Raw genomic sequence first — 14,394 nt, 5'->3', positions numbered from 1 at the left:
ATTATGTGTGATAACATATACCAGGACATATCAGAGTTTTAGAAATCTCAATTTTGAAACCATATTAGTAACATATGTATACAAATATAACTTTAAAATTAAATGTCATATCTTACTGCAATGCCTCCCATATAATAGAACATATCAAATAAGCCTGTTTATTATCACTCTTTTGGATGCTTCTGGGGCCCTTTGGAACATCTCAAAGTTAATTTGAAGTCAATAAATAATTTTAGAAATTAAAATTTGATTTTGGAAAGTTGGTTAAATACATGAGAATTTAAAGATACTTAATCCAAATCAAATCACTGGTCAATGTAAAGTAATAGAATTTATTAAACTAAGTGATAACTAAAATGTTTTTTAAAAGCAAGTATTTTTATTCTTTTGCAGAGTGGAAACTTGGTTTTCCAAACAATTAAAAGACCTAACAACAACAACATGAGATGAAATTAGCCTCTCCTTCTCTCTCCTCTGTTTTTCTTTTGTTGTTTTTGCTGTTGCAGTTTACTCAATAAGTGAATAAAAATCTACTGTTTTTATTAATACTGTTAAGTACAGTGAATTTCTCTTCAAAGAGTCAGTTTGTTCAGCTTCCTTTCTCTTTGATCTTGATTTTCAAAGGCTAACTTCCTTGTTCTTTGTTCTTTATGCCTCCTTGCCCCTAATTATGATAAACAACCTTCCCACCAGTCCCAATCTATAACTCATCTCTATTCCCTTGGTAACTCGCTCTGTAACTGACCTTCCTGCTGAAACCATTCTTCCTGCTGAAACTGCTCATCCCATCACTGTAACCCACACCCCTGCTCCATTTGAAATAACCAATTGGGATTAGCTTACATTGTGCTATGCAGCCCCAGTCAATGGGAGCAGGACACAGCAACAGGGACTAAGTGCATTAGGGATAGCCACTTCCCTCCCTTGTTCAGTGTGCTCTTGTGACCACCAGGCATGAGTGGCACCCTTCTGCAGGAGTGAATTGCCTTGCTGGGAAAGCTTTTTGCTGGAGTGTTGATTCTTCTTTCCCTCACCAAGCATTTGTTTCTAACAAATTTGGGGGACCATATGGGATTCCCATTTCCTTCTGGGGAGGGGTCTCCAATCATCTCTCATGACGAGATGAGTCCTGCCGCTTTGCAGTGGCCTCAGGGGTAACGGATTGAAACCCACCCATTGTGATGAATAAAGCAGGACTCTCAGCAACGCGGGAAACAAAGGCCTACAGATACCACGGTGACCAGACAGACCAAGGTAAGAAAAACCACAGGGGCAGTAAAATATTGTCTTTGTGGTTGGGACATCCTGGAAGTTCAAAGTGTGCAAGTGAGATCCACAACTGAGTGTGGAATGAGTACAGAGTCTGGATCTGGTTCATGCTGGCTTATACGGCTTAAACGCAGCTTGCCTGTTGTGGGCTTTATACTGACCCGCCTATGCTAACAGGGACATGAAAATTCCTAAAAAAGAAGTGGACAGAGAAGGACGAAACAAAAGCTGAACGGTGCGAGAAATCTCTAGCAGGAGAGGTTGAGCCCCACAGACTTGCTGGGGTGTAAGAAATCCCTAGTAAGAGAGATTAAGCCCTGCAGACTCAGAGGAAAACACTTTCTCCAGGATGGGAAATACAGCAAATAAGACAAAAGAGAAGAAATATTATGATCGTAGTATCCTCTCTGATAGTCCCTAGGCCTAATGTCAGACTACTGGAAGGATCATGGAAGGATCAAACACAAGAAAAATCAGCAAATGATAAAACACTGCTGTTTCATTTGGACTAAAGAACCTTCCTCTCCCCCAAGCAGCTACCATTCCAGGCCCTTCCTCTAAACCTAAAAAAAAAGGAGCTTAAACCACTCTGATGACCCTTACAGAGTGTCAGATCAAATTAATCAGTTTTAAGGCCCCAGTTATATGCTTGGAGCAAGTTAATGTATATCTTAGGCATCTTGTTTTCAGGAGAGGAAGGAGCATGATACACGGGGCTATAACCATTTGGGAATGTGAACACCCTCCCAGTAAGAACATCCCAGTGGCTGAACGTAATGAGCAGCCCAGGATCCTCAATGGGATAACAACAATATAGCCCTTCATGGAAACATGAAAGACCTTAGGGAGACGGTAATCAAAGGAATTCGAGAATTGGTGCCCCATACCCAAAATTTTACCAAAGCCTCTAATATAAAACAGGGAAAAGATGAGGGACTGACAGAATTTTTAAAAGGCTTAAAGCTCCAATGAGAAAATACACTGGTTTCGAATCAGAAGATGCCCTTGGACAAGGAATGTTAAAGCTTCACTTTGTCACCAATAGCTGGCCAAACATTACTCAGAAATTACAGAACAAATGTTTTAAATGTGGAAAAATAGGTCACTTTAAAAGACAATGTCCTGAATGTGAAAGGAAGAAAAAGTCATTCGATTTATGGCTTCTGAAGACGACTAGGGAAGTCAGGGGCTCTTTTTATCTTGATTCCCACCAAGAGCCCTTGATAAATTTAGAAATGGGACCTAAACCTGAGCTTGTGACCTTCTTAATCAATTCAGGAGCAGCTCACTCCTCAGTTCATTATCTTCCATCTAGTGTAGCATACGCCTTTGGAAAAATTTGGACTGAATGAGATCTTATTAATAGAAAAGGCCGAGACTTGGTCCACATGGAATTAATCACCCATGTATTAGATAACCTCCAGTTGCCAGAAGAAATAGCTGTTGTCCATGTCTTGGGACATCAGAGAGGTCTCTCTTTTGAAAGATGGAGAAACAACCTTGCAGATCAAATAGGCAAGCAAGCTTCTTTACGCTGAAAAACCTGTTTTTCACTTAACCCCTTACCTTCCTCCCTGCCACTGCAATTCCCACTGAAAAAGAGAAATTAATAAAAATAGGTCCAAGGAAAATTCAGAAGGGTAATTAATATTACCAGACCAAAGAACAATGTTATCCAAACCCCTCTGAGAGAAGTTCTCTGTCATCTGCATCAAGGTACTCATTGCGGACCTCAAGCTATGTATGATAAACCTTAGGGTTTATGGAAGTATAGGAATTTACACTTTGGCAAAACACATTACAGAGTTTCCTGGTAGGTAGGAAGACTAACAAGCAGACCCTCGGAAAAACCACCTCTTGGGGAAAGGAATCTGGGATTAAGACCGTTCCAAAGTACCCAAGCTGATTGCAATGAGATATCCCTATGGCGATGTGCCATTACTGCTATTCCTGCATAATAAAAACAAACCTGAAATTCTGAAGCTCTGTTCACTCTCAGCTCACAAACAAATTTTTTGATAATGTGACACTCTCTCCATTTTGCCTTCACAAAAGACTACAAAATTGCAGTTCTTGAACTGGATGCAGGCTCTTGAGTATTAAACAGAATGTGTGTATTAATCTGTTCTCATGCAGCTATGAAGAAATACCTGAGACCGGGTAATTTATAAAGAAAACAGGTTTAGTTGACTCACAGCTCTGCAATGGCTAGGGAGGCCCCAGGAAACATATTTATGGCAGGTGTCCTTCATCACAAGGTGGTGGGAAAGAGAATGAGTGCTGAGTGAAGGAGGAAGTCCCTTACAAAACCATCAGATCTTGTGAGAACTCACTGTCACGAGAACAGCCTGGGGGAAACTGCACCCATGAATCGATGACCTCCCGCCAGGTCCCACCCATAACACAGGGGGATTTTGGGATTATAATACAGGATGCGATTTGGGTGGGGACACAAAGCCAAACAGTATCCATGTGGCACTCTGGAACTGTGGTCTATCAAACTCATCTCATTTCTGTCTGCTCCACCCATTATCAAGAAGACAGGTGAGAAACAGAAGCAGAAATAGAAGCCAGGGTTTAATGCTGACCTAATCAGTAGCCAGGACACACAGCCAACAGCTAACCCTACCCCAGTCATTCTATAACATTCTAACATTAGTAATTCATTTCTTTATGTTAAGCCAGTGCAAAATTTAACCACAAAAAATTAACATATCAGTTGGAAAAAGAAGCTATTGCCAAGAAGCTTCATCTCCACTTTAAACTGTTGACCTGAGAATCAGTTTAAATTTTGGATAGGTACCTACATACACACGTTTGCACTTACATTTTATTGAACCTGTTCCATAGTTCTTTATGTTAGTAATTTTTACCTTGAGGAATTTATCGTGAGTATAGATGGGATTGTTAATCTTACGTGTTAATTTGACTGGGTCACAGGGTGCCCAGATCTTTGGCTAAACTATTTAGGTATGTCTTTGAAAGAGTATCAGGATGAGGCTAACATTTAATCAGTAGCTGAGTAAAGCATCTTTTCCTCCCTAGTGTGGTGGCCTTCACCCACTAATCAGAGGCCTGAATAGAACTAAAGCCTGAGCAAAAGAGAATTCACTCTCTGCTTGAGCTGGAGCATCAGTCTCTTCCTGCCTGCAAACCGGAAATAAAGACTATTACCAGCTCCTCTGGTTTTCAGACCTTCAGACTGAAAAGCACAGGACTCCTGAGATTCCATACCCCAGCCATAAGCCTTTAAGCCATTTTTTTTTTTTGAGACTGAGTTTTGCTCTTGTTACCCAGGCTGGAGTGCAATGGCGCATTCTCGGCCCACCGCAACCTCCACCTCCTGGGTTCAGGCAATTCTCCTGCCTCAGCCTCCTGAGTAGCTGGGATTACAGGCATGTGCCACCATGCCCGGCTAAATTTTTTTTTTTTTTTTGTATTTAGTAGAGACGGGGTTTCACCATGTTGAGCAGGATGGTCTCGATCTCTTGACCTTGTGATCCACCCACCTCAGACTCCCAAAGTGCTGGGGTTACAGGTGTGAGCCACCGTGCCCAGCTAAGCCAATTTTTTTATTATCTCTCTTTCTCTATCTATCTCATCTATCTATATCCTTGTTCTGTTAGTCTGGAGAACTTTGACTAATATAGTAGCTCCAGAACTTTATATAACACAGAAGTGTTTGGCTCCCCGTGTTTTCCTGTTTGTTCATGCAGTTAGGTATGGGGATGTATCAGTCAGTGTTCTGTAGGGACAGAACTAGTAGCAGATATACATATACATATATATATATCTGGGAGTTTAATAAAGAGTATTAACTCACATGATCACAAGGTCCCACAGCAGGCCATCTGCAAGCTGAGGAGCAAGAAAACCTGTCTGAGTCCTAAGGCTGAAGAACTTGGAGTCCAATGCTCGAGGGCAGGAAGCATCCAACATGGGAGAAAGAAGTAGGGGAGGAGATTATATGTAATAAACGTTCATTATAACTATTCTGTTCTCTCCCAAGCATTTTTTTTAGGTGTCTGAGTGTTATTTTGAGGACCAGACACTGGAGCCAGTTTTCATACAGGGTGCTCGCTGCTTTGTAATACCTCTATTGCCTGATTACAAGGGAAACAAAAATTGTAGCCTATATTTAAAACAAGCCTGAAATGCTGCTGATTAGAGAAATGCGGGCTGGCAGTGGCTGGCAGCGGCACATGGACATTATCTGGACATTTTCAGCCACGGGGCAGCATTTAGGGGCTAATGACCTGAGGTGGTTTGTTTCAGTGCCTCAGGTGCAGGCGGAGATGGGGTAACCTGGGAAAGTGTAACTATCTCCACCACGGGAAGAGGGAACATCGGGACAACAGTGCCTCAGGTGCAGGCGGAGATGGGGTAACCTGGGAAATTGTAACTATCTCCACCACGGGAAGAGGGAACGTCGGGACAACAAAACATTCGTATCATTGTGAGAAACAGTCATATGGTTTTCACACTTGCCAGTAAGCCTTAAGTAGAAGGCAGACTTATTTGAGTGAGTGTTTTGGACTCTCCTGGGATAGCCAGTTGCATGAGAAAAGGTTTTGAAAGCCACACTAGATACCATGACAATCCCAAAGAAGCTGTTGTTTATGTACGTAGCTTATTTTAGATCATGACGCTGCATCTCGCCCTCAGCACTGTGAACATCTGAAGCTGAGTAATTCATTGTGGTGGGGGGCTGTGTGCACTGCAGGCTGTTTAGCAGAATCCCCAGCCTCTACCCCCAGTCTCAGCAGCAGCCTGACCCCTCATGACAACAGTGAAATGTCTGCAAACATTTCCAAGTATCCCCTGGGGAACAAAATTCCCCCCAGTTGCAAGCCAATGTTCTACAAAGTAAAAGCTTCTTTCCTCAGAGAACAACTTGTATGAGTTCTCTGACTTGTTTTTCAATGGGATTTTAAAACATATCAATGACCTAACACTTCTACACATTTTGCATCTGTTTGTAATTAAAAAAAACCTTACAAATTCGGTTTAATACAATCTGAGAAAGCTCAAAAAAGAACAAAAAATTTTAAAAAAGAAAAAATTCTGTTTAAAATATTTGCTTAAAAGTTTGCTTGCCAATGGATTAAACCAAGGCTCAGCACATTTTTTCTCTAAAAGGCAGTAACTAAGTATGTTAGTCTTCGCAAATCATACAGTCTCCATTGCAGCTACTCAACTCTGATGTTGTAACAAACACGTAAGCTAGATAATATGTAAAAGAATGAGCACGGCTGTTTTTCAATCAGACTTTCTTTACAGAGCAGGCAGCTTTCCCCACTCCCTGCTTGATTTGAGAATTAAAGTCAAACTTTGGAAGCACCATATTTGGTGGGTAATTTCTGTTATTACATTCATAATAGAGAACAAAGAACAGACAGATTTAAGAACAAAGAGCAGAGGAATTTAGACAGGAAAATGTACTTCCTAATTGTAAAATACAGTATAGGAAGAAAAGGAGTATTCATTAAATCACAACTCATGACATGCACTATGTGGGTAGTTTCATAAACTCAACTGTGTGTGTATTATTATCCTCAAATTACATGTGAAGATATTGGCTCGGAGAATTTAAGCTACTTGAATAAGATCATACAACTAAGAAGTGACGGAGCCCAGACTCAAACCCAGGTGTTCTGACCTAATTTTAGTGTTCTTTTTTCTATGCCTCCTTCTGCTCTGTAGGAAAAGGACAATTGGTGAATGAGATGATCTTCCTTATAAAAACACAGCTGAAAATAGTCTCTTTGGCCTGGATTTGTGTGATTCAGTAGTAATACCATAAGGAGACAGTTTCGCAGTGGACTTTTACCATTTTCATTGTAATTTTTTAAGTCAGTCTCTTGAAGTTTTGTTGAGCGTTGAGATGGTTTACTACAGAACTGGAGTTAGATATGTGTGTGAGACTTCCAGAACAAGCTGGCTGACTGGGTCTCAATCACCGATGCAGTGAATGTTTATTAAGAACATGCAACGTTTAGCGTCGTGTTCTGGGTGTCAGGACACTGTGGCGAGCAAAGCTTATGCGATCCTTGTCCTCACAGTTTTACCTTCTAGTACAAGAGACAGCAAATGAATAAATAAATCGAAAGGATCGTTTAGAATAGTAATCAGTCTTCATAAAATATAATGTAGAGAGAGCGTGTACCTGTTGAGGGGAGGTGTTAGCAGTAGGTAACATTAGATATTAATACTTCTGTCGGGGAAGGCATTGCTGAATAGGGGATATTTCAAATGATACTTAAATGACTGCAAGAAGCTAGCCATGAAAATATCCTGTCAAGCAATTCCCAGGTAGAAAGAGCAACCGGTACAAGACTATGAGGGAGGAACGATTATTGATCTTAAAATGGAGCCCTGCTAATTGACAAGCTCCATCTATGGTTTCAGTAAGCTTTTTTAGGGTTTAATCCTTCGGTGTTTAGTGGTTTTTTTTTTTAGTGTATAAACATAAATGGGCAACCTAACATCCGCTATTATTTGAGGAAAGACTGCAACATGAAAACACACACAGACATACAGAAGAAGAAAATGTTTTCAAATGGACTAAGAGCTCATTCAGGGTGTGAGAGGGAGCATCGCTTTAAATGAGAGTGACTCAAATCAGTATCTCTAGACAGATTAAGAAGAGCATACCAGGAAGAGGATGCTAAGGAACGGATAATCTGACAGAGAGATCCTGAACATTACTGCACAAGAATGTAAACGTCAGTGACATTCACTGGGGAGGCATTTCTGGATGGCTACCAGTTCGCTGCGTGGTCCCCAGTAAGTCATGTCATTCCCACATGTAAAATGCACCCACCATGTCCCATCCCCCAGATCTCATTCTGTTACAGCATCAGGCTAAGGGTTTAGAACCCTGTCTTTAAATGAGGCCCACGTGGATAAGCCTCTCTGAGTATGACTTCTCTCAGGCTGAAGACATGTGAACTAAAGAGATGTTCTCTCCCCACTTTCTCATCCACCACCAACATGCAGTGATGAGACTGGAATAAAAGGACCACAACAGACACTCCAGTTTAAAGAGAGGAAGGAAAGCAGCAAGGTCACCCCTCTTGGTTCTACCCTCAGAGCTTTTGGCTCCAGCTTCTGAGCCATTCTTCCTTTTTTTAAGAAATGAGGGGAGAAATACCAGATATAGGTGATGGGGGGATGGAGGCAGCAAACCACCTTGCCATGTATGTACCTATGCAACAATCCTGCATGATTAGCACATGTACCCCAGAACCTAAAGTACAATTAAAAAATAACTCATGTTTGTAGTTTTCTTGGTTTGCTCCCTCCTGTCAGAATTTAGGGGCCCAAAGACTTTTTGTTTGCTTTTTTTTTTCATTTCAAATGGCTTCTCTTCTTTCCTTTTCAGTCCAAAATTATATAAGTTCTTTTAAAAACTTTGTGGCGTTTCTTGTGATTCAAATTATAATTTATAGCATGAGACAAAAGCCATACCCACTTATGACATCCCTGTAAGACAGGTCCGTCTCTGTGTTGGATTAACTGCTATGGCAGGATGTCATGAAACTATGTCTTTAGGACTTTTAAAGCCCTACATCTAGTTGAGGGGGTCTTTGAGGCACCATCTTAATTTTTTCTGAGATCTTAAGAAAGGATCTTGAGATATTTACCCTGAGATCACATTTTAAATGAAAAACACTGGGTTTGATATTCCCCCTATGGCTATTTCTCCCTTTTAGATATTTTGCCAGGGGCCCAGAAAGTCTTGACTTGGAAATGTTTATCTTTTTGAAAACTGCGTAGTTCTTACTATAATCTTTATCTGTACCCATATCCGATTAAGTACAGCTAAAGGAAAACTGTTGGCACTTTGACATTATGCATCGAAATCTTCCTAACCGAATATGCACAATTTGTTCCATATACTTTCTATTTTATCTGTTACTACAGACGACGGTGCTACCAAACTATTCATCCCTGCATTCCAAGTGTCACCATTCCTGCACCTCCCTTAACAGCAGCAACGTTTAGGCCTCCGGCCTCCAAATGCTGCCCATTACCAAGACAATACTACATGTTTAGGTTTTTGTTACAGCAGTTTATATTGTAAACAGAACTCTTCTCTCATACATTTGTTCTGATTTATGTTTGATTATTTATTGCTGTCCAACAAACCATCCAGAAACTCAGTGGCTTAAAACAACAATTATTTATTATCTCCCGTGGTTCTGTAAGTTGGCTGGACTTAGCTGGGTGGTTCTTGCCTTGGCTCTCTCACATGCTAACGGTCAGACGGTAGCTAATGTCACGTAGGACAACTGGGCATTTCTCCCACCAGGTAGTGCCAGGGCCTCTCTTTCCCATGTGGCCTTCTCACTGGGCCTCTTTAAGTGGTCTTTACAGCAAAATAGCTGACTTTGCATTACCTGCCAGTCAGAATTCCCAAATGCACAAAAGCAGGAACTGCTGGGCCTTCTTAAGGTTTAGCCTCAAAACTGGCACATGTCACTTTCACCATAATCTGTGGGTTTAAGTTAGTCCCAACTGAGGCTGAAATCAAGCTGCAGGGAATTACATAAAAACGTGAATTCCTAGAGGCCTAGTTCATTGCTGGGCGTCTTTAGAAACCAGCCGTCGCAAGTATGCATTCTTTAGTGTTGAGCTTCTTTTGCTAAAAGATATTGTGAGATTAATTCTCACAGTTTTTGTAGCTGGAGTTCAGGGTCTTTCTTCTGCTATACCATATTCCGTTGGATGAATGTGCCAAAATTTAATCATCCATTCACCCTTGAGGTCATTTGCGCTGATTCTCATTTTTTCATCTGCAGTAACCAAGCTATCATGACCCTTCTTTTTAGTGCCCAGGTTAACACAAGCATCTGTTACAACTAAGCATGGAATTGCCGTCTCACGATACGTCTAAGTTCAACTTTAGTAGACGATACCAAATAGTTTTCCAAAATAGTCTTAATTTTTAAAAATGCCAACAGCCTATCTTAAATCTGGTCTCCCTACAATTGACCCCGCATACAGCAGCCAATATATCTTTAAAATATAAACTCAGTTATGTCTCCACTCTGTTTAAGACCCCTGGGTGATTCACACGACACGTAAACATAAAGCCCACACTTCTCACTGTGGCTCACGAAGCCCTCCTTCCCCAGCAGCACAGCTTCACACCACTTCCTATTTCGTCACTGGGCTTCAGGCCACTGACTTTTCCGTTCACGAAACTGCCGAGCTCAGAGCCACCCGAGTTCTTGTCTCTGATTGTTTCTGACTTTGGAAAACTGTTCCACCTGACTGACTGACTGACTGACTGACTGACTGACTGACTGACTGACTGACTTATTTATTTATTTATTTATTTAGATGGAGTTTCACTCTTGTTACCCAGGCTGGAGTGCAATGGCCTGATCTCAGCTCACCTCAACCTCCACCTCCTGGGTTCAGGCAATTCTCCTGCCTCAGCCTCCTGAGTAGCTGGGACTACAGGCGTGCGCCACCATGCCCAGCTAATTTTTTGTATCTTTAGTAGAGACGGGGTTTCACCATGTTGACCAGGATGGTCTCGATCTCTTGACCTCGTGATCCACCCGCCTCGGCCTCACAAAGTGCTGGGATTACAGGCTTGAGCCACCGCACCCGGCCTCCACTTGACTTTTTATAGATGGTTCTGTTTAAATTAAAACAAGAATTACTTATTAAGAAGCTACTAGGTATCAGATATTAAAGGTTATCAAGGTACATTAATGAACAATACAGACAAAAATTGCGGCCCTCTTGGGGCTTACACTCATGTAGGAGAAGACAGACAAAATAAGTAAGTAAATTATATTATTGCTTAGAAGATGAAGAGAATGAGTGTCAAAAAATTGGAGCAGGAATAGAAATTCCGAGGCAAAGGGATGTTATAATTTTAAATACCAAGCACAGGATCGACTTTTTTGAGAATGTAACGTTTGAATGAAGGCTTGGAAAAGTGCAATTGAATGTGTGGATGGATGCCTGAAGAAACAACATCCCAGTAGGTGCCAGAGACTGTGCAAAGGCTCCAAGGCGAGAGCCTGTTTGTTCAATGGAGACTGAGAAGGCCAGCGATGCTAAGGCAGAGAGATCAGAGATGACTTCAAAGTCGATGGGATAAACTGACACAAGACAGAAAATCAACCACCGCATGTTCTCACTCATAGGCGGGTGTTGAACAGTGAGAACACACGGACACAGGGAGGGGAGCGCCACACGCTGGGGTCTGCTGGGGGGGAACAGGGGAGGGACAGCGGGGGGTGGGGAGTTGGGGAGGGATAACATGGGAAGAAATGCCAGATGCAGGTGATGGGGATGGAGGCAGCAAACCACATTTTCATGTATGTACCTATGCAACAATCCTGCATGTTCTGCACATGTACCCCAGAACCAAAAGTGCGATTATATATATATACATTTTTTTTTTTAAAAAGGACAAAAACTGATGCAGATTAAATAAGAAAGACTAGGGGATAAAAGAATTTTAGAAAGATCATCGGTCTGGGGTATGGGGGCAAGAGTGGAAGCAGAAAGACAAGTTGGGAGGTCACCACAGGAGTTCAGGAGAGAGATGACACGGCTCATGCTAGGGTGGTAGCAGTGGAGCTGCTGTGAAGTGCCAGAATGCTGTAAGGCAGAGACACGATGGATTGTACGTGAGGCGTCACAGAAACAAGAGACTCTGAGCAACTAGAAAGATGCATTTGTTGCCAACTGAGATGAAGGCTACTGCAAGTGCAGTCATTTTAGGGCACGGGTTCTGGGAGTATATCAGGAGATCAATTCGTTACATTTTCAACTGAAATCTGTTAGAAATCCGAGTGGATAAATTGGATAGGCAATGGGATCTAGACTCCTGAAATTAGGAGAAATATAACTGAGACATGTATTGGGGTCACTGCTGCATAAATGTTTAACAACATGAGATTAGATGAAATTCCCACGGCAAGGAGCATGGATAGGTACACAGGAGTTTGTACTCCAGCCAGTGTTCACTGTCTCACCTTGGGCATGTTGTTCAGCCTCTCTGTACCCATGTTTCCTTACCTGTGTAATGAAGTACTAGGTGCAGTAAGGATTACGTGATGTTAACATGGTATATGTAACCCACCTGGGGCATGACTAGCACAGAAGAGGCGCTATATAAATATGGGTTATTAAGTAGAATGTAAACCCCAGGGGGGATTTTTTCCATCTTATTTATGACTTTATACTCAGCACCCAGGACCATGCATGGTCCACAGTTGGAACTTCAAATGTTTGTTACGTAGATTTTTGGACCTAGATAACAATGAATAAATTCAGGACACTGGTGCTGTAATATGATGAAGGAAATACTTTCTTAAATGTATTATTACAATTTTAAATGTACAATCACTGAGAATTTGTTTCTATTTCAGTTGCAGATGAGGGAAAAAGAAGGAAGAGTCACGTCTAAGGTGGCAGTTCTGAATTGCCGTGCCATAGGCTGAACAGGAAACTGAGTGATTTCCGATGAGGCTCTGGGATTCTAGAGTATTTACTTAGAATTCTTATTTAATTCCCATTTGGAATCTCAATATAAAGAAATTCTCTACTTCTACACTGAGTGGTGGACTACTACTTTAATAAAAAGACAGAGTATTTTAATTTTTGTTGCCGTGTGTATAACACTAACTCTTCCCCAGTATATCTGTTATTTTTTTGTTTGTGGATGTAAGATATTTTCTAGCTCAAATTGATAGTATTTCCTACAATAAAGTCATATTCATAAACTTCCTCTTTAAGTACCAGGATTCTTAACGTAACTCTTAGAAATAAATTGATTTTAAAAATGCCTGGAGTCTATAGGTTGGTAGTGTTGGTGAAAGGGGCCTATTCTACCGAAAAGTCATTGGTCTTGCTGTAGGTAGTAAGAGGTGGAGTCCAAGGCTTTTGTATGAACAGTGGATGTGAAAGTGTTCACATTTAAATCTGAATTAAGATGAAATAGCACTTCACATGTCTCCTCTGCCCCCACGTGAGAAGCGAACAGTGCTCCCATATAGGATGACAGCCATGTTCACGTGTCTCCTCTGCCCCCACGTGAGAAGCAAACAATGCTCCCATATAGGATGACGACAGCCATGTTCACGTGTCTCCTCTGCCCCCACGTGAGAAGCGAACAGTGCTCCCATACAGGATGACAGCCATGTTCACGTGTCTCCTCTGCCCCCACATGAGAAGCGAACAATGCTCCCATATAGGATGACAGCCATGTTCACGTGTCTCCTCTGCCCCCACGTGAGAAGTGAACAATGCTCCCATATAGGATGACGGCAGCCATGTTTTTGTTTGTCTCCCCTTGCATCTGCTTCAGGGAACATCTGGGGTTTTTTTGAAAGTTGTTTTGATATCAGGTAGTCAATTAAGCTGCACCATATTGGGACCCAAATCTTGATGTCTTTTCTGAATAGCAAAAGGTTGAAGATCCAGAGGACTTGGAACTATACCTGGCATCATTTGAAACATCATGCCGCTTGTACCTTTAATCACCACAGGTGAGCAAATACAGCAGCTGGCATTAAACCAGCTAATCAACTGCAGAATGCAGCTAATATTTTCCCAACGGTGTGCTACTCTTCGGGGAAAAGATTTAAATGTTTACCAAATAAAGTTTTGTTTCTGCATGTATATTCTGATTTCAGCTGTGGGAACGCCATCTGTGGGTTACCTGGCAGGGAAAATACAAGACAAAGAAGCAAGAAACATAGCTGCAGACCTAGATCTGCCATTGATATTCTGATGCAGTCTCTTTTCCTCTCCAGGACATCAAGTTTCTTCATCTGCCAAATGAGGAGAAGAATAGCTCTCTCATAAGGAATTCTAGACCTTTAAATCCAACTCCCCATTAGATATCTATACTCCCCATCAGACATTCATATCCAAATTTATCTCAAATATTACAAGTCTGAAACCAAACTCATTATATGTACGTCTTCTTTATTTTTATTGTTATAATTGAACCTACCCATTCAGTTAGGCCAAGGCACAAAACTGATAGACTTACAGTATTCTTATGTGATAGGTAGCACAATGGCTATCGAAAGCTACTCACATCCTAATTCCCAGCATTTGTAATTATGTTACCTTTCATTACAGAAG

General features: G+C 41.4%; 1 protein-coding gene and 1 long non-coding RNA gene across 12 annotated transcripts in view; one reads left to right on the top strand and one right to left on the bottom strand.

Moving 5' to 3' along the window:
* LOC128929024 (uncharacterized) overlaps positions 1–14,394 on the bottom strand; it is a 597,561-nt gene that overhangs the window by 68,978 nt on the left and 514,189 nt on the right. The gene's annotated exons all lie outside the window — the stretch shown is intronic.
* The window catches only part of GUCY1A2 (guanylate cyclase 1 soluble subunit alpha 2), a 420,406-nt gene that overhangs the window by 388,830 nt on the left and 17,182 nt on the right, over positions 1–14,394 (top strand). Inside the window, exon 9 of one of the 2 annotated variants that reach the window (XM_035264420.3) lies at positions 12,672–12,772. The exons of the other annotated variant lie outside the window; for it this stretch is intronic. Within the exon in view, the coding sequence (XP_035120311.2) occupies positions 12,672–12,743 (72 nt within the window). The 3' untranslated portion in view covers positions 12,744–12,772. Of the gene's footprint in view, positions 1–12,671; positions 12,773–14,394 lie in introns of those variants that run through there. 2 annotated transcript variants of the gene reach the window in all.

The sequence above is a fragment of the Callithrix jacchus genome, chromosome 10 (genome assembly GCF_049354715.1).
Source record: "Callithrix jacchus isolate 240 chromosome 10, calJac240_pri, whole genome shotgun sequence".
Taxonomy (NCBI): domain Eukaryota; kingdom Metazoa; phylum Chordata; class Mammalia; order Primates; family Cebidae; genus Callithrix; species Callithrix jacchus.
Note: the sequence above shows the minus strand (reverse complement) of the source record. Positions and strands in the feature narration are given on the sequence as shown.